Source organism: Gastrolobium bilobum, unplaced genomic scaffold (assembly GCF_033153095.1).
Source record: "Gastrolobium bilobum isolate Gb01-03AN ecotype WA unplaced genomic scaffold, APGP_CSIRO_Gbil_v1 utg14858, whole genome shotgun sequence".
In the NCBI taxonomy this organism is placed as follows: domain Eukaryota; kingdom Viridiplantae; phylum Streptophyta; class Magnoliopsida; order Fabales; family Fabaceae; genus Gastrolobium; species Gastrolobium bilobum.
In genome coordinates, this window is record NW_026896653.1 from 95,441 (window position 1) to 120,714 (window position 25,274).

Consider the following 25,274-nt stretch of genomic DNA (forward strand, 5'->3'; position numbering starts at 1 on the left):
ATATATATCCTTTCATCCCCCCACAAGCTGAGAAGGCTTGAATTCTAAGACTCGAAGCTTGAACTTAAAATCCAAATATTTGGTAGATGCAACAGCTTTGGTGAGCCCATCGGCTATTTGTTCAGAAGCTGGTATATGGTGAATGGAAACAGTGTTAGTGTTGACTTTTTCTCGGACAAAATGAAGATTGAGCTCAAAGTGTTTGGTCCTTGAGTGAAAAACTGGATTTGCTGAGAGCATCACAGCTGAGAGATTGTCACAATAAACAGTTGGAGATCGAGGTATGCGAACACTGAGCTCAAAGAGAAGTGATTGGATCCATGTAAGTTCAGCTATGGTTGCAGCTAAGCACCTGTACTCTGCTTCTGTGTTGGATCTGCTTACAACTGGTTGTTTCTTTGAAGACCAGAAGATGAGGTTGTTGCCAAAGAAGATGCAAAAGCCACTAGTGGAGCGACGATCATCGATATCAGAACCCCAGTCTGAATCACAATAAGCTGCAAGATGAAAATGCTTTGAAGGTTGAATAGTGAGTCCATATGATGCAGTTCCACTGAGGTAACGAAGGATCCTTTTGACAGCTTTTCAGTGAGTATCTAAGGGATGATGCATGTACTGACAAACCTTGTTGACAGATAAGGTGATGTATGGTCTGGTTATTGTTGCATATTGGAGAGCACTCATTACTGAGCGATATTGAGTAGGATCTGGATGTGGTGAGCCATGATGAGCTGAAAGTTTGCATGTTGATACCATTGGTGTGGGCATTGGCTTACATCCTTGCATGTTTGCTTTTTGGAGAAGATCCAGAATATATTTGGATTGACTAAGATGATATCCTCCTGTGGAAGTCTTCTGAGCTTCAATGCCTAAGAAGTAGTGTAGGTGGCCAAGATCTTTCAAAGGAAATTTCTGATTGAGAGTACGAATGAGAGTTGTAACTGTAGTTGGAGAGGAACCAGTGACTAAGATGTCATCTACATAGACTAGAACATAGAGGGTAGTGGTGTTGGTGGTTTGGATGAACAGGGAGCTGTCACGCTTGGCAGAAGTAAATCCAAGATGATGGAGAGTAGTGGAAAGCTTATCAAACCAAGCATGTGGAGCTTGTTTCAGGCCATAAATTGCCTTGCGGAGATGACAGACAAGAGCTTTATCTGTATGATGAAAGCCATGGGGTTGTTGCATAAATACTTCCTATGTGAGATCACCATTCAAAAAGGCATTGTTAATGTCTAATTGGTGAATTGGCCAATTTCTGGAGAGAGCTAGAGTTAGAATGATTCGGATGGTGGTAGATTTCACCACTGGACTGAAGGTTTCTTGGTAATCGAAGCCTTCTTGTTGATGATAGCCTTTTGCAACAAGGCGAGCTTTATGCTTCAGAATGGTGCCATCCAGATTGTACTTGGTTCTATAGACCCATTTGCAACCAATAGGGGTCCTTCCTGGTGGTAAAGGTACAAGCTTCTAAGTTTTGTTGTTGATCAGTGCCTGATGTTCTTGTTGCATAGCCTTGAACCAGTGAGGTTGAGCAAGAGCTTGTGAAACACTGCTGGGTTCAACAGTTGTATTGAGAGCCTTAGGTTTGTAAATGCTTGCTTTGCCTCTGGTTATCATGGAATGAGCATTTTGCAGTGGTGTTGCCCGAACAGTAGAAGAGTTGCTTGTGTGAGTTGGTAAAGGAGTGGTGGACCTGCAATCTGTGTTAGGAGAACTAGCAGTAGAGGAAACAGTAGAAACAGGTACAACAGTGCTAGGTGGAGTGTGACCAGCATGAGAGGGGTTAGAAATAATAGGAATATTGGGAGGTGGTGGAGGAGTGGTGTCAGGATCAATATGGGAGAGTCTTTCTTTGTAAGGGAAGTGTGTTTCATCAAAAAGAACATGCCTAGCAATAATAACTTGGTTGGTTGAGCTAAGGCATTTGTAACCTTTGTGTCTTGGACTATAACCAATAAAGATACATTGTGCAGATCGAAAATTGATTTTGTTTTTATTATAGGGTCTAAGATAAGGATAACAAGCACACCCAAATTTCTTGAGGAAGGTATAATCAGGAGTTTTATGATGGAGAACTTCAAAAGGTGATTTGTTGAGTAGGGTTGATGTAGGCAATTGATTGATGACATAGGCTGCTGTATGAAAAGCATTATCCCAAAATTCAGTAGGTAGATGAGAGCTAGCTAGAAGAGCTAATCCACATTCTACAATGTGCCTATGCTTTCTTTCAGGTTTTCCGTTCTGTTGGTGTGTGTAAGGACATGTAAGTCTATGTATGATGCCTTGTTCCTGCAAGTAGGTAGTAAACTTAAGAAATTCTTTGGCATTGTCAGTTTGTAAAGCTTTAATTTTGGTATTGAGTTGCAGTTCTGCCATAGATTTAAAGGCAAGAAATATATCAAAGGCTTGTGATTTGGCTGTCATGGGATAAAACCAAGTGAAATTGGAGAAGGCATCTACAAAGATAATATAGTATTTAGATCCAGTTCGACTATCCATGGGTGCTGGTCCCCAAATGTCAGTAAGAATAAGTTCAAGAGGAGATGTATACACAGTATCAGTAGCAGGTAAATGTAATTGATGCATTTTGGCCATACAGCAAGCACAACAAAGACTTTGATTATTTTTGTATACAAAGGGAATGTTACATTGCCTAAGTACCTTTGTAACAGTTGGAAAGGAAGCATGAGCAAGTCTAGAATGCCAAAGATTTAAGGTATTATTTTTGGAGAGAGTATTACATGAAATAATATTGCTAGAATATTGAGATGCAGTATCAACGTGTGATGGAGCTATATGAGTGTTGCAATTGGAGATTGGTGCTCCATCAAAAACATACAAGCCATTCCTAAGTGTCCCTTGGAGAAGGATCTCCTTGGTAACCTGAGATTTGACTTAGCAAGCATTAGCATCAAATTCAAATATAACATTGTATTCTCTAGCAAATTGTGAAACACTTAGTAAATTCTTGGATAGACCTGGAACATGTAAAATATTAGAAAGAGTAAAAGATAAAGATGATAATGATGAGTGTAGAGTGGAGTGTCCTGTGTTTGCAATTGGAAGACTAGTACCATTTCCAATTTGAACTGCTTCTGGACCATAATATGGTGTCTTGTGAATCAGGTTGTTGGAGTCAGGAGTGAAGTGATGAGTGGCTCCAGAATCTGGGTACCAACTTGAATCAATAGTGGAAAGATAGTCACTAGTTGCATCAGTAGGCTGTGAAGAGGCTCGAGTATTTCTGATGGCCATGTGCAGTTGTGGAGCATTAGCTGGAGAGGCAGTGCTGTTGGTGGTGGGATTATAGGGGCTTTGAAAGTTTTGTTAAACCTGTGATAACACTCCCAGCCCATGTGACCAAATTTGCCACAGACTTGGCATTGTTGTCTATTGCCATTGCTTCTTCCACCCCCTCTTTGTGATCTGCCTCCTCTGTAAGTATTAAATCTGCCTCTATTGTAGTTGAAGTTGCCTCTATTTGGGCCTGCAAAATTGGTGTTCTGCCTTCTGAAATTGGACTGTGTCATGTTGGCTTGTAGGGCAACAAATTTCGTAGTCTTTTTGTGTTTATCTAGCCTTTGTTCTTGAGCCATAAGCAAGGCTTCGATTTCCCCCACAGTATAGGGGTCTGTTCTGGAAAGAACTGATGTGACAAATGGATCATAATCCTTATTTAAGCCATCGAGGATTGCATCAATATGATCTTCGGAGCTAATAGGAGAACCTGATGCAACCAAGGAATCAATAATCTTCTTGATGTGCAACAGGTATTGGGAAACATTTGTTTCTTTCTTGATGTTCTTGAGTTGAATCTTTAATTGCTTGATTCTTGCTCTTGTTTGAGAGGCAAAGAATTCTTCAAGCTTCTGCCAAACTTGGAAGAAATTGGAACAACCTACCATGCGAGTATAGATGGTTTCTGACATTGATGAGAGAAGCCATGAAAGGAGAAGTTGATCTTGCTGAATGTTAGTGGAGACTTCTTCTGGTGCAGCTTTTGGATCTGTTTTTGCAGATGTGCCTGTCTTTTCTGCATCCTTTGAGGAGTCTTGGTTTGCTTCGTTAGAAGGATTTTCAGTGGAGGCTTGAGTTTCTTGGTTGATAAATCTGATCAAGTTGTATCCTTTGATCGTTGCCAGTGCTTGCTGCTTCCATGGCAAGAAATTGTCTTCATCAAGCTTAAAAAGATACTGGGTTGTTAAAGGATTGAACTGAGTTGCGCTTATCGGTCTCCATGGATCATAAGCTCTTGATACCATGAAAGATATTGAAATATTAAAGAGAAAGAAAGAACTGTTGAATCTGAATGAATTGCATTGATTATTCCTTGACTAATTACGATAACACAATGACAGTATTTATACTGATATAGTCACTAACATAATTAACAGATTGGCTAACTTATAACTCACTAACAGATTGGGCTTTTGGGCTTAGTTGGCCAATAGGATATATATCCTTTCACAATTTCGAGGAAGAGAAGTTGGATGGGGAATAGGATAGGAATAGGCGTTCAAATGAGACGTCTAACCACCGGGACAGGGACAGGGACAAGATTGACGAAGATGGCACTCACAAAAGAGATGAAAACAAGGAGAAAATTCCTGACCGTGACCGGGATCAGGATCATGGGTCTGAGAGACTTAAGACTTCTGATGAGGGATGGGATACCCATTAGCCTGTAAATTTTGAACAAATTTATGTGTAGAAGATTTAATCAATTAATTTGAATATTTAATTGATTAAATCGCAAGTCAATCATTTTTGTTTATTATGCTCATTTAATCAATTAAATATTTAAGTTAATCGATTAAAGAGAGGCAGATTGATAGATAGTTCTGGATAAGGGACAAAATAATTATTAATTAATTAATGAGGGGACAAAAAGCCTAAAGTCTTATCTCATCTTTTCCACTGTGATTCTTACAACTTTGATTTTGACAGTTGGATTGGTTAGTGCTTGTTTAGATCGGCTTTTTCTTTTAAAAAGTGTATTAAAAAAAAATTCCTTTTGAGAAATTATAAATGTTTGGATAACAATTTTTTTTTAAATCAGAATTTAAAATAAAAGTTAAAATACTAACTTTTTTTAGTCAACTATTGCTTGCTTTTTTAAAAAATAGAAACCAAAAGATAATACAATTTTTGAAAATATAATTTTAACCATATAATAATTTGAGTTCTCATAACAAGAAGGTCATCTAATAAAAATAATTAAGGGAAATTTAAAAAAAGAAGAAGAAGTCAAAACCCTAAACTCCACGCAACAGTGACATTGAAATATTATTATTGTTTCTATACATACATAAGTAACTGACTTTCAGTATCTTGTATAATAGAAATATATCGAAATCATGGTTCTACTATTTGAAATATTGCATTACGCATTAATATTTATAATGGTCTCAAATCACATTTACATAAATCCTAAATATTATGTTGAAAAAAAAAATTACATATCCTTTTTAATAATTTTATATGCAAAAATTACTTTTTTATTTTAACATCCAAATGAATTTTTTATCATATAAAAGTATTTTTTTTTTTATATATCCAGATGAAAAATAATTTTACCTTCAAAAAAAATTTCCAAACAGATCCTTAATAGATGAACACAAATATTTGAAATTGACAATTAATCCAGGAGAAAAATTTCTATGTTTCAAGACCATAGAGTATTTGGTGTTCCTTTTACCAAAAATAATATTTTTACACTACTCTTACTTTTATATTTATTTCAACTCATATCTCATTTTTTTTTTTTTTTAGGCAAGGACCATATGGTCCACCACCACATAAACTTTTCTCATAATCCTGAATATGTGCGCCAAAAGAAGGGTCCCCAAAATCAAATGAGAGCATCTAACAATTACCAATAATGTCAAAAGTAACTGAAATTTACTTCCTTTTTGCATTTTATAAGCGGCATAAATCAATCCTATATGCTTCCTATTCCTAGTTCCATCACCGTTACGTTTCTAGCGTGCATGTTTAGTTTAGAAAGCCAAAATTCATGATTTTGGGGGCAAAGCCTTGTCCCTATTCACTTGCCCCATGGTGAACCCCAAAAGGATAATTGCTTCAATAAACTTTCCCATACATCATCAAAATGAATAATTTCTTTGTTAATTGAAAAAGAAAAACAAATGAAGGAAAACAATGTTTACATCACAACCTTCAAAAACTTTTATATGATGTGGATTCAATCTAGAGTTGGTAAAAAAAAATTCTTCAATAAGTGGAATAAAATTTTAGTTCATCAGATACACCAATGCGTCTACCCATTATTGGCCGAATACACATAAAAAAAAATATTACATCATCTAAAAAAAGCTAACGATATGATATTTTTTGTTCATATATTACAAAATAATTAGGCCAATACACTAAGGAAGCGTTTGATACAAGATATTTTATAAGATTATCAAAAAATTAAATTTTTTTAAATTTTAAATTTTTGAATATCATTGTAAACTGAATATTTTCATCATATTTCTAAAAATCAAAATTCTTAAATAAAAAATAATAATTCCTCTACCAAACATCTCCTAAATTTTACATGATGCACTAAAAATTTATTTCAATACGTGATATAGAACTCGGTGAATAATACATTCAAATTCAAAATGAATCGTAGTAAATTTACAAGCCCATGATCATGGCCCTCTAAAGTTTCTCCTCATATAAGTTTCTCAAATGAACCACACATAAGACCTAACACAAAACGCAATTTGGGGGCTGCGCCTGGATCGTGTACCATATATGTTGTTCAAATTTCAAACGTTGTCCATAAAAAAAATGAAAATAAAAAAGGAACAAGAAGCGAGGGATAAAAATTAACTTGGCTCCTCAGTAAACTTTAAATAACAATCCATAGGAAACACATAAATAATATTAATAAACAAAATTTCAGTCTTAACAAAAAAGAGGACAAACGCAGACACTACATAAAAGGGGAGAGATGGACCAAATAAAACGAACGTAGACTAGGAATTTATTTTTTTGAGAAATATGTCTGCACACAAAAAAAAAGATAAATGAGATTCGTCTTTTTTTTTTTCTTTTTTTTTAAAGTGAATCTCATCTACTTTTTTTTATATTACAAAAAAAACATATTCCCCATTTTTGTATATGTAAACCAAACCTATGAAGAGACTATAATGATACCAAAAAAATCAACTGAATTTGAAAAAAAAAAAAGCCATGAAATTGCCTACAATCAGCGTTTGATATGTTTGACTTTGTTCCATCCCTTCTTGCATGAATCTCCCACAATCTTGACTCCTTTCTTGATCAAAATCTTGAGCTCCTTGGCTCTCTCCTTCATCTGCAGTTCAAAGCCAGCCATAGCAGCCATAGATAAAATAAAACTCTTGGAAGATAGAAATAGAGAGAAAGACAATGAAACTTGAATTTGAAACAAGGTACAAGAACCTATAAGAAGAGAAAAACCACTTTAAACCACGAGGCCCAGTGGGATCCAACGCATCATAGGACAGCTGGCGTTGATTGGTGAGTGTCACTGCCTCAAACTTTGATCTGAGTCGTCCATTCATGCCTACGTTGATTGCGGGATAAGCATAAAGTCCATATCCCAGTATTTGATTGGAATTAGTGTTTGTGGGGGCCACGTGAATGCACAGATACTCGCGTAAGTAAATTTTACTAGTGAAAAATAGTTGTCACATGATGTGAATGTAAAATGTCATCTTTAAAGAAGAGAGTTTTCATTTTCTAAATTAGGAGCCAATAATCTTCATTCACGTACCTAATTACAAGAGAGTGAAAAAAAAAGACAGCATTATGAAATAAACGCTTATTATAAAGCCAGCTATTGACACAAGTGATGTGTAAAGGGGGTGTATAGACTCCAGATTGATTCGCTAGCTGGAATGTGAGGGAACAAACGAATCAGAATGTTAGTGAAGCCAACAAAGGAAACATACATGGGAAAAATATCTAATTTTTTTAAAGGATATAATTATATGTAATTTTAAATTTTAATTGTTGATTTTGTTTATTATGGTTATAATTTATTGGATTAAATTTAATGGTCCAACTTATTATTAATTAATTAATAATTTTGATCCAATCAATTATAACCGTTAATTGACAGAAATCAACGATTAAAATCTAAATGACATATGATTATATCATTTTAAACGATAAATGTTTTTCCAACATATATTAATGTATAATAACAGAGTTGAATGCGGAGCATTCCTCTCAATTTGAATTTAAACAAAAGAAAGAATGATTACATCTCAAATAAAAAAAAATTGAATATTAATTTGAGGAGAATTAAGGATTGTATTTAGATACACAGGAACGTTAATCATCCAAATCATCACTCAAGTTAACATAATTAAGTGCATGCTTACATTTTTATAAACGATATTATAATATAACATTTTAGTTATAATTCGCTTTAAAAATATAATTTTTCGAATTTATGAAAAAATATTAAAATTATTTTTTTGAATTTCAAAATTTTTAATATTTATTTAATTTTTTTGAAATTTATTCTCTATTAAAATTATTAAAAATTACATTGGAAGATTTTTTTTCACTTTTTTCCCTTAATTCTGTATAAATATTAATTAGTATCATAAATAATAAGTAATATTTAATAATTATTATCGTAAATAGTGCAACTATTATTATTTTAAAATTTGGTATTAAATCCATTCATAATTAAGGGTTCACTTTTTCAATACTCACTGTCGAAGTTATCTCCAGTAAACCTAATATGACATTGTTTTGTGATGAAAATCATAATATTTTTTTAATTTTAATTTATTTCAGGGTTATTATAGTATTTATAATTATAATTTTTTTAATCTTTTTGTTCTGTCCTTGAGACAGAGATGTCTAGCCCAATAGGCTAGTATGTTAATCTTGAATCTGGTGCCCTCTTCAAGGTATCTATGGATGAGATACCTTTGAGTCAAGCAGATCACTGTGCACAGAATACTATAACGGTGTTAGCCAATGGGGTGTGTGTGCGCGCACAGTGACAGCGTAACAGTAAGAGAGAGAGAGCGTACGTACCTTTAGAGTTTACCTTTGTATTTATAGAGGTTACCTGTAGGTAGTGTGGATGGGCCTTTGGTTCCTACGGTGAGGGCCCAGGCCTGATAGCTATGTTGTCGCATTAGGATTAATATCCTTGATGGACATCTATCCTTTATTAGTATCAATCCATATCTTGGATTGCCCCTTGTTGGACTTGCTACTTAATGGGCCCATTATACGGGTCCATAACAGTTGCCCCCCAGCTCGGCTACCGGGGTGTCCGGGTAGTCGGGGTGAACTTATGTGTGTCTTCCAGGTTTGTGCCCCTGAATGGGTTTGCGTTTGTTGTAAATTTGCATGTTCTGCTTATGAGAGAATGTTCTTCTCGCGAGGTGTCCCTTGCCCCCTTGTGTCGACGGGTTGAGCATCAACTCGGTGAGATATTTTGCCTACCCCAGTGTTCGGGTCGAGGGCGATCTCGTTCTTTCGGGTTGCATCCTAATGTCAGCATGCGTGTTGATTTCGAGTTCTTGGCTTATGGTATGTGTTTCGCCATTTCCCTCTTGTTGCTTTATTGGTTGAGCATCAACCATATTGCGCGTCCGGGTTAGGAATACACTTGAGTTGTTTTGGTCCCACTTGCGGGTTACCCTCGAGCGGCATTCCTTATCTCGGACTTTATCTACATGTTTATATGGTGGACGGGTCGTTCATGAACCCGTCAATACTTTCATGGAGTAACCGGGTAGATGACGCGCGATTTAACTGCTTAATCTGCCCCCATTGTCGTCAAGTATCCGGGTTACTGGGCTATGCATGTATGACTGGTGATTTGTTGGTCGGGTTGCTGACGAACCCGTTTAAGTTTTTGTTGTGTGACCGGGTAGAAGCTGGGCTTGAATAATCGTGAGTTCACTATTATCCCAAGCATCAAGTTTAAGAGAGAGATAGACACAGAATAAATTTTTTTATTTAAATTTTAAATTAAAAAAAAACACTCACTTTCTCTCTCTCATGATTTTCGTTTTATGTGTCTATCTTTCTCCTAAAATGACATAACTTATGTCATTTAAAATGTCAAACACCCTAAAAACAATAATTGAAGAAATATAAATTTATGTGAATATATAAAAAATTATTTATTTTGCATCGACCTGAATATTTAAGCTTGGTAATTAGACAAAAAAAAATGCAGATCATGTAGTGGTCACATGTGCTCGGTTGGTTGTCTTTCGCGATGTCACGTGATCACAACGCGTGCGCTTTTGCGAAATATCATTCACCCACATGCCGAGTTAGAGCTTTGAGATTTATATTATTTTATTCCGAAGTGCAAAACGAGGGGAAAATAACAAATGTACAACCTTGCATTTAAACCGTAACAAACTAGAACATGATGGTTTACGAATAAAACAGAATAAAAACAGGTGAGATAAAATAAAATGAAATATGATAAATATGGTATAAATTTATTATGTTACTATTTAAATATTCTATGATAATATAAATTTTTATTTAATTATTTCATAAATACAAAAAAAGATAGTGAAATAAAATGAAAATAAATAGAATAAATTCTATCAAGTTTATTTTTTTTCAAAAATTTTAATTACATAACCCAATTTTATCACGGTTCAAAACAAACAAGTCACACCTAATCATTTCCAAAATAACGTGCCAGAAACATGACATATATGATGCGCTAAACCAATTTTTACAAGTTAAAACTCAATTGTCGCAATTTTGGTTTTTAGGTGCTCATTGTAGAGGCTTCTATAGCCTTTTGCTGTTATCTACGCCATTCCTCAAAAATTGAGGAAAGGCTAAATATCCATCAACTGTAATAATACTATAACCTCGTGCATCACTCCGGACTCAACCACAATTTTACCCTTACTTAAAGATGCTGTTTTGAGATTATGATCACAAAGAAGCAGATTTATCATGTTGCACAATAAAAATTATTTCAGTACTACTACCAAACATCATAAACTATTTATTTACCCTGTCAATTCAAAGGCTTCTTTCCTTTCCTTGATCAGATTACTATAATCAATGGTGAGATGCTCAGAACATTTAAGCCAGGACAAAGAAGCAATCTAATCATACCAAATCTGAAATGATAACTACAGGGTCCTGCATAACTAAATAAACCACCAAATAAACAACCTCCATCTTAAGATCATCTATGTATCATCTATGTACAACATGTAGCATCATTATGCAGAAGTAAAGGAAAAACAAAATTAATAAAACAATAGACGTTTTAACTACTCTTCGAGCCAACCAGTTGAATGCCTGCGTGAATACTCAATGTGAGGATCGGAAGCAAAACCCTTCAGCACACAACGATGTCCAGGTTAGGGCACAATACGTTCAAAAGTGCCACTTCTATTATTTGTAATCCCACTATTAGTTTTTACAACATCTGAGACGGGCATCAACTAGTAATTGTCATCACCAACCTCAACTTGTCATCCCACTATTGGCTATGGTCAGGTACTTCAATTCAAAGGCTTCTTTCCTTTCCTTGATCAGATTACTATAATCAATGGTGAGATGCTCAGAACATTTAAGCCAGGACAAAGAAGCAATCTAATCATACCAAATCTGAAATGATAACTACAGGGTCCTGCATAACTAAATAAACCACCAAATAAACAACCTCCATCTTAAGATCATCTATGTACAACATGTAGCATCATTATGCAGAAGTAAAGGAAAAAAAAATTAATAAAACAATAGACGTTTTAACCACTCTTCGAGCCAACCAGCTGAATGCCTGCGTGAATACTCAATGTGAGGATCGGAAGCAAAACCCTTCAGCACACAACGATGTCCAGGTTGGGGCACAATACGTTCAAAAGTGCCACTTCTATTATTTGTAATCCCACTATTAGTTTTTACAACATCTGAGACGGGCATCAACTAGTAATTGTCATCACCAACCTCAACTTGTCATCCCACTATTGGCTATGGTCAGGTACTTCTTCAGTCATTTCATTTACAGCCTGCCTTTTAGCTGGTGGGCCCACACCCTGTCCTCTTGTATCATTTTCCCTAATATGTTTTCTCTTTTGTGATGTCTTGTGAGACTTGCTCATCACCAACTGGTAACTGTCATCACCAACCTTGACTTGTGGAGAGGCCATATCGGATTTAGGCTGAAAACCTTCAACTGGGGATCTCTCATCAATAGGAATGGGTTGGCTATGGTCAGGTACCCCTTCAGTCATTTCATTTACAGCCTGCCTTTTGGCTGGTGAGCCCACACCCTGTCCTCTTGTATCATTTTCCCTAATATGTTTTCTCTTCCGTGATGTCTTGTCAGACTTGCTCATCCTACATTTTTGTCCCTGTTGACTCTCTTGGTTAACATTCCAATGATGTGAACTTCTTTTCTGACCTTCATTCATAATATCAATAGGAATGGGTTGGCTATGGTCAGGTACCCCTTCAGTCATTTCATTTACAGCCTGCCTCTTGGCTGGTGAGCCCACACCCTGTCCTCTTGTATCATTTTCCCTAATATGTTTTCTCTTCCGTGATGTCTTGTGAGACTTGCTCATCCTACATTTCTGTCCCTGTTGTCTCTCTTGGTTAACATTACCATGATGTGAACTTCTTTTCTGACCTTCATTTATAGATGCTTGAACTTCCTGATCATTAGTTGACTTTAAGAGATCATGACTTTAAGCAGCAATAATTAAAATTCTCAGAAGTAATCCGAAAATAGGTATGTACCTTGCACATAAATATCTGTTTCAGAACATCGGGGTCACAAACAGCTTCTACATCCTGAATGCTGCACTCACTCTCTAGCTTCCTTAGAGCTGTTTGAGCAGCCTGTATATACACAAGACAGAACACATAATCGTTCAAGAAAATCCACAAAGAGACACACATTAATAAAAATAGGTACATACATCGACTGATCCTTCCAGCTTCCCCATTGTAATGGTCTCCTCCAGAACATTTCTGAATGCGTGAGTATGAGTAGAAGCAAGCTTGCGCTTTACACTCTCCAACGTAACTGATGATCTAGCTTCTTTAAACAAAGCCAACAAACTGCATGGGAGGAAATAATGTCAGCATTCAAGTTTCAGACAAGAATCAAAGGAATTACATCATAATGCCAACCATTAAAGAAATACTCTGAAAGAACAAAAAGAATCAATAGCAAGAAAATAAGCAACTCAGAAGTCAGATTAGACACCTCTTCTTTGAATCAGCATCTGATAGAGGCAGTGAACAACTCAACTTTCTAATGGGCTCAACCAACGGGGTCTCATTATCAACCTGATTGACAGGCTTGATTCGCTCATAACCCTTATTCATTTCATTTGACTTTGGTTTGTTCTTCTTACTAAGTTCCCCAGATGACTGTCTTCCAATCAAATTAGGTCCCTTATCTTTGCCAACATTGTTCTTCTTCAATATAACTCTCCCTTTGTCCGCAGGTTTTGTCCTCTCATCAGCAGCATTAATTTCTGGAACAATGCTTTTAACATTGGGGAATTTTAAATGATCTCTTTTGGGAGTCCCAAGTTCATCATCAATCTCATGATTTCTGTTCCAAGTAACAGTAAAAAAACTTAAGTAGCGGTCTAAAAGGGCTAATTGAAAAAACAAAAACACCCATATAACACTTACAAACAATATATAAGAATGCGATTGTGTGATAGAAGACCTTCCCAAGCCCTTGGTAAATTATCTTCATCATCAAAAGAGATTTGTCTGATAAAAGCAACTTGAGAGTCAATTGTCTGGACAATATCAATTAAAATATTAAAATGAAGACAAGAAACATAGAAAAGGAGAGAAATAACCTTGGCAAACATTTGCGATGATAGGACTTTGGACAACGCCTACAAACAGCCAGTTGCAACTCAGGTTCCATCTTATTTTCCAATTCTTTACAGACACAACAATAATGAACGGGACAAATAAAAGGATGACCATCAGCGATATTTTTCTCAAGTTCCTCTCCAACATGCTTAAACTTAACTACCATGGGAAGTAACTTCGCAACACAACGTGGATGATAAAAACGGCCACAGGTTGCAGAAGAACATTTAGTGACCTGAAAGAGGAATTCCCAAAATAACTTAGTTCCGTACAACAGAAGGAGGCTCCTGAAAAAAGCCTCTTGTTTCCAAAAGCCACTATCTTAACAAATCAATCGAAATCAAGACCAGATATTACAGAGTTTGAAGCAGGAGAACTAAGTCTTCAAATCAATATTTCACAGGAATGCATGATAGGAGAACAAGGATACATAAACAACTTAACTTGGCATGTGGAAGGTAAGCTTGGAAGCACAGCCAATATTACAAGGTTCACCAAAACCTCAATGTTTTCCTAACTTATCAAGGTTGTACGGAAAATAAGTAAAAGAAACTGTTGAGCAAAAATTTAATTTATCTTTTATAAACTAGGCGTTTTCCATTTAAACAGGTTGCCTCGTACTTTTGGATAGGGCTTAAATCATCATAATTCAAAGGAATCAAACAATGTACTACAAAGTCAAACACCAACATCATGGCAACTCAATCCCTGATAAAGGCAGCATGAACTCTTGAAATAAAGATTTAAAGCATCCATAAAGAAGGTTATTTTTGTGGATGTCAATATTTGTTGAAGAGAAAAATACAAAAAGCAAGTGAGAGATTCAAAGCGCATGTTGTGGAAAATATATGGGAATTGCCCTTCCCCTTCTCACATTTCAGGTCATAAGGTCTACAACATACAAGGTATTTCCCCCCAAAATCTGTTCAATAGGTAGGCTTGGGCTGGCTACAGAATGTGTAGCAAAAAAAAATAAAAAAATCAGCTCCAATCCTTTTCAGGGATTCTGTGCAAATCGTTTGACATCCAGCTCATCTGAACTGGAAGGCTTATAAAGAAAATAAAACATTGCATCTATAATATAAAATTAAATAAAAAATAGTATAAATACAGAAACATGTCTTTCAAATGAGGTATAGCTACTTCGTCCAAAACTTTTGAGATCTCTGGTTAGCCATTCCAGCCAGGAAACAACTCATTTACTGAATGATCCATGACTCAATAAACCCCAAAGAAACCAAAATATAAAGCAATAGAGATAATGAATTGCACAAGAGATCTTCAGTGGCCATTAGGACCTTCATTGATGTTTGCGTTTACAACAAGGTGCCACCACATACATCACCAAAACCTTTCATTAAAAGTATAAGCAAAGCCGAATATGCTAAAAGCTCTTTCTCCTCGATTAAAATTGTAACAAAGAATAATTTGTATTAAAAAGACTAACAAGGATTAGGTGGCACATCATCCAGCTATGGAAAAATATATAAATGAACTAATCAACAAGTAAAGAGGAAGCGATTTTATTTGCCATAGCCATACCTCAGCACCCTTAACTTTATCAGAAGATCCCAGCTTGCCACATTCAAAACATTGGTGCTGATTATATTTACAATTCTTACAATAATATCTCTGGATCACCTGCAAATTTTTTCCACAAGAAAACAAATTTCTACATGATTATATGAAGTGGAAAAGGACAGCTAAAATACATATAAAAAGAAAATAACATTATCATACATTGACTTCCTTCCGGGTAAAACCAAGAGAATCACAATTAGAGTCTCTACCATCCTCCTCAGTAGCATGAAATGACCTCATGCACGCTCCATCGCAACTGCATTATCATTCAATAAGTTAAAATTATGAATATAAACAAATACTATTCTACAACAAGGAGGCAAATGAGAAAATCATGTAATTCATTATAAGAAATTTGTTAGAATTTATTTAGAATAAGTTTAGACTCATGTAGAATTTCTTTAGATTATATTATATAATCAATTAGTCATCCAAAATAAATAAATAAATAAAACCACTCCCCATTAAACCTCAACTTGTTAGGGTAGGAGTAAGGGAATTGCCACAAGAATGATAAAGGAAAAGGCATTCATACTGATGAATAAGGTATAGGAGATGATGATAGTAAGACAAGGATTAATTATGTTAGATGATGACTCAACTCATCATTATAGTAATAATGCTAGACTTGATGATTGATAAGTAGGAGGATAACTACTTTTAGACTAGGTTACATATGCAGTTATGTATTATGATTTTTTTATTTATGAGCTTAGATATGTTTTGATGACAAGAATCAACTATATGACCTTATGACTAATGATTTTTTCTTTTATTCACACATTTAGCACCCCACGCGTGTCTTTAAATCTTAAACACACAATCACGATTTGATAACCTTGGTCATATGGTACTAGTACTTAAAGATTAGTATAAATAGAACCATTTTAATAGCATTTCATATATCATTATTACACACCATGTGAATATAATATATTACTATTCAGAGTTACTATTCCTATAATTCTTAGCAAAATTATCTATAGTCACAGATACACAAGACAGAAATAAAACATTATAATAAATTAACCCATATGAAAAAGAATTCATACCACAAAAGTTTATCACCATTGTCACAAAGCGCACAAATAGAATCAAACAAATCCTCCTCTGCTTCTGACTCTTCACTAGGTTCATCTATCATATCATTGTCATTATCATCAACTATACATTGAAGTTGAGCCAAATCTTTAACTTCCTGAAATCAAGCATTAAAATCTTAAGAAAATATTAAAAACAATAAATATGACTTGAATAAAAAGAAAAAAAAAGGAACAAAAATATCAGAGAAGATCATCTTCATGGAAGGAAAAATAAATATTTAACAAACCTCATTCGAAAGTTTCTGAATCCCCAACTTCTTCTCCAAAACCAAGAGCAAAAACTGCTGAAATCATCATGTAATTGTCATTAAAATGAAGCACATATGATGGGAACAACTACAATAAAGCCTTGTGACACCAAGCCTTTTATTGAAAGGAAAGTAGCATTCAAATTTTGTTAGTTGGTATAAGCAAAAATTTTAGCAAAAGAACCAAGTAAAAGGATTTTTAAGCCCTTAATAATAATAAATAATATAGAGTAAAAAATAATTAAACAATTTTGTTATGAGAGGGCACGTATTTTACAAGAGAAAAAAAAAGAGAGTTGCAAAACAAGGAGAAAATTAAAAGAAACAGAGACGTGAATCAACCAACACCCCGTCACATATATAAACTGCTAAAGGTAAGACAGTATCTGAGATCAAACAGCTTGTATAATTCGTGCACAATCCACTTCATGAACTCCATATTCTCAAACTAGAAATCTCAGATCCATCATCTAATTCCAAGTACAAAGAAGGTTTATGTAGCCTCCTTCAAATGAAATTCAAAGGATTCATTATGATACAAGCTATTTATTATTGCATATATTCATCCCCTCCTGCTAACAATGTAAACCTATGCTGTTAACAAGACTATTGACATTCACAAATTCCACCACTTAACATCCTCCTGAGTCTTGACAGACACTGCTCGATTAAAAATCTACTTCAAAATGTAATGCTCGTTTACCTATGAAACTAAAACCATTTAGTTGAACTACTCAAAAAATATGATAAAGTATAATCATATGATCTGTCATTCTAAGACTTGAAACCAAGAAGATAACCCAAAAACAGCTCTAAGTCTTGCATCAACTTACACACACCTCAAGGAAATTTTAATTAAGGAAAATATAAATTTTAGCTTCTAGCAACTAGCAGTTAGTTTAATTAATTTACTGAAAGTATAATGTTAAACTCAAACCATAATTAATCATTAGTTTCCAAAGGGGAGTAGAGGAAGGAGGAAAAAATGCTAGTTTTCTAGTTTAATACCAGAATGTCTTTGAAAAAGGAAATACAAACCTTGGATTTAGATAAGGCGGCATCCCTTTTGGCAGCTTCACCAATTAAAGGCATATGTTCCGATATATCATTTTGAGAAGGCTTAAAACCGTAAGAGCTAGAAATAATTTCCAAAAAAAAAAAATATATATGTCACGAAATGTACTTTGCAGAAATTAGTATCAGAAAATGAAAAAACCAGAAGTTTGGAAAAAAAAAACACACCTCAACTCCTTATTTTTACACAAGTTATCCCAGACAGATTTTGCAGATGTTTGGGGATTCAGCTTTACACGATGCAGGAAGTGAATGGTGACTAAAATGGTCCTTATAGTATCCATAAAGCTCTTCCTTGGTTTCTGAAGCTTGATCCACTTTCTATCCTTTGATAGCAAGGATATCTCGGGTTTCGCATTGGAAAGATCAAATCTCCACCCCATTACTTGCATGAAAATCCTCTGCCGCCCATTATCGGCCAAACCATGCAGGAATACCTGCTCTTTGTTGGCATCATCAGAATTCTCAGAATCACCCCATTGAACTGGCAACACAGAAAAAGATACCGGCATATCCTTTTCATCTTCAAGGTGGTAATTTGACACGCACAAAGACACGGCCTCAGCTTCGTCATCTGAATACGCCATATCCCTTCTCATCCCAAAAGACTTCTTCACACACTAAAAAAAAATCAAATAAAGGAGTGAGTAACCGATAAAATAAATGTACACAACAAAAAACCTTAACGGCTTAGGGTTTAAAATTAAATCCTTCCCAGATATCAACAATCGTAGCCATAGGTGAACGGGTGTAATCAATTGCAACATGCAACGATAGTGGAAATCAACAGAAACATAATTAATTGCAACATGCAACGGTAGTGGAAATCAACAGAAACAGAATAAACTTCGGAAAACAAGTAGAACCCTAAACCCTAAAATCGAAAAAGGAGAACGTTGAATAATTTAAAGAATAAAAAAGAATGACAATGCAGCAGCATCATGGAGTAGTGAAGCAACCTTGAATAGCAAGAAAGGCAGAAAGAAAGAGAGAACAGAGAAGAGAGTATAAGAAAACAATGAGAGAAGAAGAAGAAGAATAAGGATTAAAAGGAGTAACAACGCCTACATACAACTGTAATTGCTGAAATCCCTCACCAGATTTTCGCGCGATTATACATTGCATTGCTTTAGGCCTTTAATATAGGAAATTATCTTCACAGATTGTTTAAAGATTTGTTTTTTTACGAATAGTAATGAAATCTTCATATCAAAACAGAATCTTATACTTACTTTGGAAATTGGAATTGCTGGTCAATGGGCCTAATTGAAAATTTGCTTAGAACAGATATAAGAATCTAATCAAATTTGATTATAGATTTGATTTGGCTTTTATTTTAACGTTTTAACGGTTATTATTCACATCTTAATTGATTAAAACAAATTGTAAATTATAAATGGAACTTTATACTTATTATCTTTTTTTTTTATTTCTCATTATTAAATCTTAGTCATTAATTTTTGTTAATTTTATGGTTATAATTTACTGGGTCATACTTATTAATTAATTAAGGAAATAACATCGGTCATTTTAAAAAATATAAGCTTATATCATTTTAGATCCTAATCATTGATTTTCGTCCATCAACGGTTATAATTTATTAAATCAAAATTATTATTTAATTAATAATAAATTTAGCCCATTAAGTTTGATCCAATTGATTATAATCGTTGATGTACGAAAATTAACGGTTAGGATCTAAAATGATATAAGTTTATATATTTTAAAAGGATATATGTTTTTCTTATTAATTATTTATTAATTTTTAATAAATTATAATCATTCGATTATCAGAAATCAACGATTAAAATTTAACAATTTAACTGTGAAAACAAAAAATCACTATACCATAAAATACAGGACAATTGAAACAACTTTATCTATCAAGAGATCAAGAAGAGGAGAGAGGGAGAATGAACAATGCCTACAGCTATTATACTTCAACGCGTGGCTAAGAATTTACCGCTAATTATATTAACAAAAGAATCCCTTAGTCGTTACGATTGTGCTATTTATAATTATTTAATACTATATATTTTTGTAAAGATATCAATATTATTATCTCATATATTAATTATATTAAATTCATGACATTATTAAATGTTTTATTTCAAAAAGTTAATAGTTTTATAATAATTACAAGATTTTATGAACATATGAACTTTTTAAGTGTAGTAATTTTTTGAATCATTTTATTCTTCACATATTTAAAAAAAAACGAGAAAAGAAAAAGGAAAAACTTCATGTTGTAAAAGAATTGTACAAAAAAAAATTAAGTGAAAATAAAAAAATCTTAAAAAATCATAACATAATCACATTAAACGCTCATAAAAAGAAAATAAAATTTTTGTCTAAAATAAACCTAATTGATTACAAATCAATTGAACATCAAATATATCTAAAGTAATAAATAGCTCTAACAATTAAAATAAATTTTATAAAAGAAAACTTTGCAATTACTCATTAGTTTTAACTCCAAAGCACATCAAATTCATTTCATTTTGATAGCTACGGCCTACAGTTGGGGGTTGAATCCATTTGGGCATTGTGAGGGGAAACTAAGGGCTAGTTCTTCCAAACGAAGATAGCAATGTAAATTTAGAATTATATTCAATAGAGCAAAAGTCAATGTAATTTCTCATATGTGTACTAATTAATATGTTGAATAAACTAGACTGAAAATAGTTTTACTATTTTGTTTATATTATTATTAGAAGAAAATTGATTAGCATTACCTTCCAAAAAAAAAAATTGATCAGCATTCAAGATATAACGGAAAAGTATATGTAACTGCCAAAAACAGAAAAAGGCTCATTAATTTGATAGAAAGAACTTTGCCACTCCTGTGATCTTAGCCGTTAACCATTAATGAAGGCCAACAATTTAAGACTTATTTCACTGATTAATATGGAATTATTTAAGATAGAATAAGACTATTGTCACAATAATAATCCATAACACATTCAATATTACCCTACTATAACTTGAGACGAGAGACATTCCTATGAGCCTAAAGCTTCTTATAATGAAGCATGAACATGAATAAGTAATGAATGAAAAAATACAAAAGACAATAGTGGAAGCTACCTAAAGAAGAACCCAGCAATAAGGGTGAAGTTGATTATATATACCCCTATAGATCAATTTTCATTTCCCTCTCTCTTCTTTATTCTGTTCCCTCTCATTTAGCATTATTCTCCAAAGAACAAGATATTTTTGTACAAACTATTCACATCTATTCTATAACTTTTTTTGGAGGTTGACACCTTGTAGGAGGTGCATCTTGAGCTTTGCTACATTTTGTTGCTCTAACAAAAACATTTCAGACTCATCTCATGTCGTGTAAAGCTTTACAAACTAGACTCATAATAGCTCATCTCTTGCAGGAACACCATCAGACTCAAGTTGTGAAGAGACTGTTGTGTCAGAGGTGGCATCATCAACACTGAAGTTGGAGAATTCACCACCAAGTGAGGAAATTTCATCTTCACCACAAACTGAAGGGGATGGGGATGCTTCAGTTGTGGTGGCAGTAGCAGTATCAGCAGGTGAAGGAAATGAATCTGCATCTTCACTTTGTTGTTGCAAGCACCAATACATTATGCTAGCTGCAAGAGTGAGAATCATCTTCTGATTAACCTGCCATAAGATCAACAAAGTCAACCAGGAATTGTCAACTCAATTTTGACATGTTTTGATATTAAATAATATTTTTAATTTATGTAGCGTATATTATATTTTTTTTTATAAAAGTATATATTATATTTAATATTCAATAATTTAACAAAAAAATGAAGTTAAACTTATAATACTTATCAATTTTGTAAAGAAACATAAGATATTACAAATATTTATATTAAACTCAATAAAATAGTAATCGTAATACAACAAATCTAATAATTGGAACTAAAAATACTACACAACACAATCTTTGTTATTGGATAATGACGTTTCAATTGGATTTTCCATTGTTGGCTGTCATTATTCATTTCTGAAGTTGGTAGAGTGGTATCATGTATTTTGGTGAAATAAGTTGATGTAAGAAAATTATATCTTGGAGTTTATCACTATATAAAGAAAATAACTGATGAGAGGGGGAAATCATTCATGCAACTCTCGAACTTCTTATGTACATTCTGTAGAAAATAATTGATGGCGGGTGACATTCTTCTTTCCCCTGAAGGGTGACAGAGTGGTATGTGCAATAATGCATGAGATCATAATAACAATATAATAATAGGTCATTTTCTATGGACACAAAACACATCATTGCATTTCAAGACATTAATTCTAATTTTTTTTAGATTTTTACACGTTAGTACACGTTTTGATATTAAATAAAAATTTTAATATATATAATATAATTTATATTTAATACATATAAGAGTCCATAATAAGTCATATAACCAATCAAATATTTAAATTTCATATAAATATAAATATAAATAATTATTCGTACTTTGTTAATTTTTCATGTCAAATTTTATAACAAAAAAAATTAATTTATAAATTATTTCTTTTATATTTAGTTAACAAAATAAAATTAAAATTAAAAAAAAAACGTGTCCGAGCTTGTCCGAACGACTGCGTGTCGGAAAAATGTGTCATAACGTGTCGGAGAGTTGACCGCATGTTCCCAAATATTGACTGCGTGTTGGATGCGTGTCAGTGTCGGACACTTGTCCGACATGTAAATTTTTCTAAAATCAACGTGTCTGTGCTTATCAAGAGAGAAAATGTAGTGCTCCCGACTCATTGCTCCTTCAAGAGAGAAAAAAAATAGAGAGAGAAAGAGGAAAGAGGAGAGAGAGGGAGAAAAAAAAGAAAATAAAGACCAGGCAATAAATTTCCGCTCATCAGATCACCAATGTATAGGAATAGAATCAAAATAGGGTTAAATACATCTTTTGTTAGTGCAAAATGACTCTTCTTATGTCGTAGACACAAGAGTGAAGTGGATGAGAAAAGAAAAAAATGTTAGCGAGTCCCACCTACAATTGGAGTCAGCTGCAAAGTCTCTCCTCTCCTATTAAATAAGAGATACAAAGCCCATCAAAATATATAGTTTTTAACTTACAAGGCCATCCGGTAATAGTTGGTTCAGTCACTAGTAATGGCGAATGTGGCGATTGTTGAGCTTGACAAAAACTGTGCTAAGACAGTGGAAGAGATAGTGAAATTGGAGAGAAAGATCTTTCCCAAGCACGAATCACTCGCTTCATTCTTTGAAGATGAACTGAGAAAGAAGAACAGTGGTTTGCTTTATCTTCACGCGGATGGCGAACTTGTTGGCTATGTCATGTATTCTTGGCCTTCTTCCTTGTACGCCTCTATCACCAAGCTCGCAGGTTCCAACCCCACTTCGTTTTCTTGCTTACATCTTAACCACGAACTAAGGGTTGCATTCAAAATTTCAAATTTCGTCTTTCCAATGTTAATTTTTGTGTTGTCGTTCTAAGTTTAAGTTTAAGTTATGACCGCAAGCTGTTTGATGAAATTGTCCAATTAAAAAGATCGAAGCTTTTTTTTTTTTTTTTTTTGATATCATAAAGATCGAAGCTTTTTTACTGCTTGCAAAGATGACACTAATTTCGTCTTTTGGGTCGCCCTCATGACCCCCAGCTACTGAAATGTTTGTATTGAATCTTCAATTTTTTGGTTATTTACAACATGGGTATGTGTTGTGCACCAGCCCAATTGTAAAGAGCCTAAACGCAATAGGATAACTGGGCTTGTAGTTACTTAGGAGTTGTCCCATTTGAAGTTTACTTTTGGGTTTGTTTTATCTACGTCAATGGGGATTTTAGTGTAAAAATAAAAGTATTTTTGTATTTAAGATTTATTCTAAAATTATAATAATTTTTATCATTATAATTTTTTAATCTTTCATCTCAAAACAACGACGTTATTCACTGTATAAACATTAAAGTCAAATTGTTGTTTAGCTGGTCTGTTTTTTCTTGAACGATTGTTGTTGAACTGATGATAGTTAAATAGCCCTTTGAGGCAGAAAAAAAGGTGAGAAAACTGATGAATATTTTCCCTCATCCTTCGTTTCTAAATTCTCCTTCCCCCCTAATTCCCAGAAGCTTCTGCCTCAGTATGTCATATTTTGGTTTTACTAGTGAAGGAGCAATGGAGGAGGCAAGGCCATGGAGAGGCACTTCTAAAAGCGGCAATTCAGAAATGCAGGGCAAGGAAAGTTTCGCGCCTAATGCTTCACGTGGATCCCTTGAGGACCCCTGCACTGAATCTTTACAAGAAACATGGTTTCCAAGTTGACAGTTTGATTGAAGGCTACTACTCCTCAGATAGAAATGCCTATAGAATGTATTTGGACTTCGATTCCAATTGAAGGAGAGATTGAATAAACATTTTATGTATGTTGTATGGCCAATTTAAACGACAATTTTGAGTAATGATTGACAAGCGTTTAATATAAGAGGACTTGTGCTTTTTACTTTTGTTTTTCAAGAAGGGAAGTTGATATGATTCTCAAGAAACAAGTTCTTCGATTGTGTGTACCATTGTTACCTGATTTGTCTTTTGCAAGTCACAATGTGAAAACGTCAAAAGATTAAAAATATGGAAAGACTGATGATTACAGGAAATGCATTGTGATGGAATCAATTCTCCTCAAAGCATAACTATTGGATAAAGGGAGAATTTATATTTATAAATTTTTTTTTTTACAAACTCTTATGAATTATACCATGTATTAGGGGTAGTATATTTTAGCACATAGTATACTACTCCTAGTACATAGTGTAGTTTGTAAAAAAAAAAGTTTGTAAATATACTTCTCTCTTTGATAAAAGTATATGAATTATTTTATATATTATATTATGTTTTTAAGTTTATTGGACTTCAAAAGTGTACAATTTACATGTCCACCAACAAATGTTAATATATTCCACAATATTTATTAAAATGATCATGGGAAAAATGAGATTTCATAGGCTCTGATACTATACAATTAACTCTCATTTAGGTAAAAACTAGGGGTGTTCGAGGGTCTGGATTAGATTGATTTTGGAAAAAAAAATTATCAGATTCAATCTTTTCGGTTTGATCATTAATCATCCATTCAGTTTGAATTTTTTTTCAAATCTGATCTGATCCAATCCAATTTTTTTCGGTTTGAATTGGATCGGCTTTCGAATTTTTGAAATGCCTAAAATTTATTTCATGATTATTGTGCAAATAACATATCTTTTGTATATATTTGCTTTGTAAAGTTTTTTTTTTTTTGAAAAACAGAAGCATCTATAAACGATAATACAGTTTTTTTTGGGGCAATGAGATATGAAGCTCTACACAGATAAAATTTTGCTGATAGAATGTGGCTAGGTTTTTTCTTGGGTTTAGTTTATAGGTTAATGGGTCTTGGGTTTAGAAT

At 33.7% G+C, this 25,274-nt stretch overlaps 2 protein-coding genes across 3 annotated transcripts; one reads left to right on the forward strand and one right to left on the reverse strand.

Moving 5' to 3' along the window:
- Window positions 1-11,153: 11,153 nt before the first annotated feature.
- Window positions 11,154-18,462, reverse strand: LOC133301293 (protein ENHANCED DOWNY MILDEW 2-like). Its single transcript, XM_061500919.1, has 12 exons — window positions 18,044-18,462; window positions 17,840-17,936; window positions 16,781-16,834; window positions 16,503-16,648; window positions 15,610-15,706; window positions 15,412-15,510; window positions 13,851-14,104; window positions 13,675-13,758; window positions 13,238-13,591; window positions 12,948-13,089; window positions 12,766-12,867; window positions 11,154-12,680 (listed from the first exon to the last, which is right to left on the reverse strand). Exons 1-12 carry the CDS (start codon window positions 18,460-18,462, stop codon window positions 11,988-11,990), a joined length of 2,541 nt encoding a protein of 846 aa, XP_061356903.1. The 3' UTR covers window positions 11,154-11,987.
- A 4,220-nt stretch (window positions 18,463-22,682) lies between these two features.
- LOC133301304 (uncharacterized) lies at window positions 22,683-24,314 on the forward strand. 2 transcript variants are annotated; one of them, XM_061500931.1, is made up of 2 exons: window positions 22,683-23,223; window positions 23,962-24,314. In XM_061500931.1, exons 1-2 carry the CDS (start codon window positions 22,989-22,991, stop codon window positions 24,228-24,230), a joined length of 504 nt encoding a protein of 167 aa, XP_061356915.1. In that variant the 5' UTR covers window positions 22,683-22,988; the 3' UTR covers window positions 24,231-24,314. The 2 variants fall into 2 exon arrangements, with proteins under 2 accessions (XP_061356915.1, XP_061356916.1); XM_061500932.1 differs by having other exon boundaries at window positions 24,001-24,314.
- The last annotated feature ends 960 nt before the right edge of the window (window positions 24,315-25,274 follow it).

Coding starts and splice junctions, on each gene's coding strand:
- LOC133301304 (XM_061500931.1), top strand. CDS start 22,989: ATGGCGAATGTGGCGATTGTTGAGCTTGACAAAAACTGTGCTAAGACA. Junction 23,224..23,961: donor CTCTATCACCAAGCTCGCAG/GTTCCAACCCCA, acceptor CCTAATTCCCAG/AAGCTTCTGCCTCAGTATGT.
- LOC133301293 (XM_061500919.1), bottom strand. CDS start 18,462: ATGGCGTATTCAGATGACGAAGCTGAGGCCGTGTCTTTGTGCGTGTCA. Junction 16,649..16,780: donor TTCAGAAACTTTCGAATGAG/GTTTGTTAAATA, acceptor GCTTGATTTCAG/GAAGTTAAAGATTTGGCTCA. Junction 15,511..15,609: donor TTACCCGGAAGGAAGTCAAT/GTATGATAATGT, acceptor AAAAATTTGCAG/GTGATCCAGAGATATTATTG.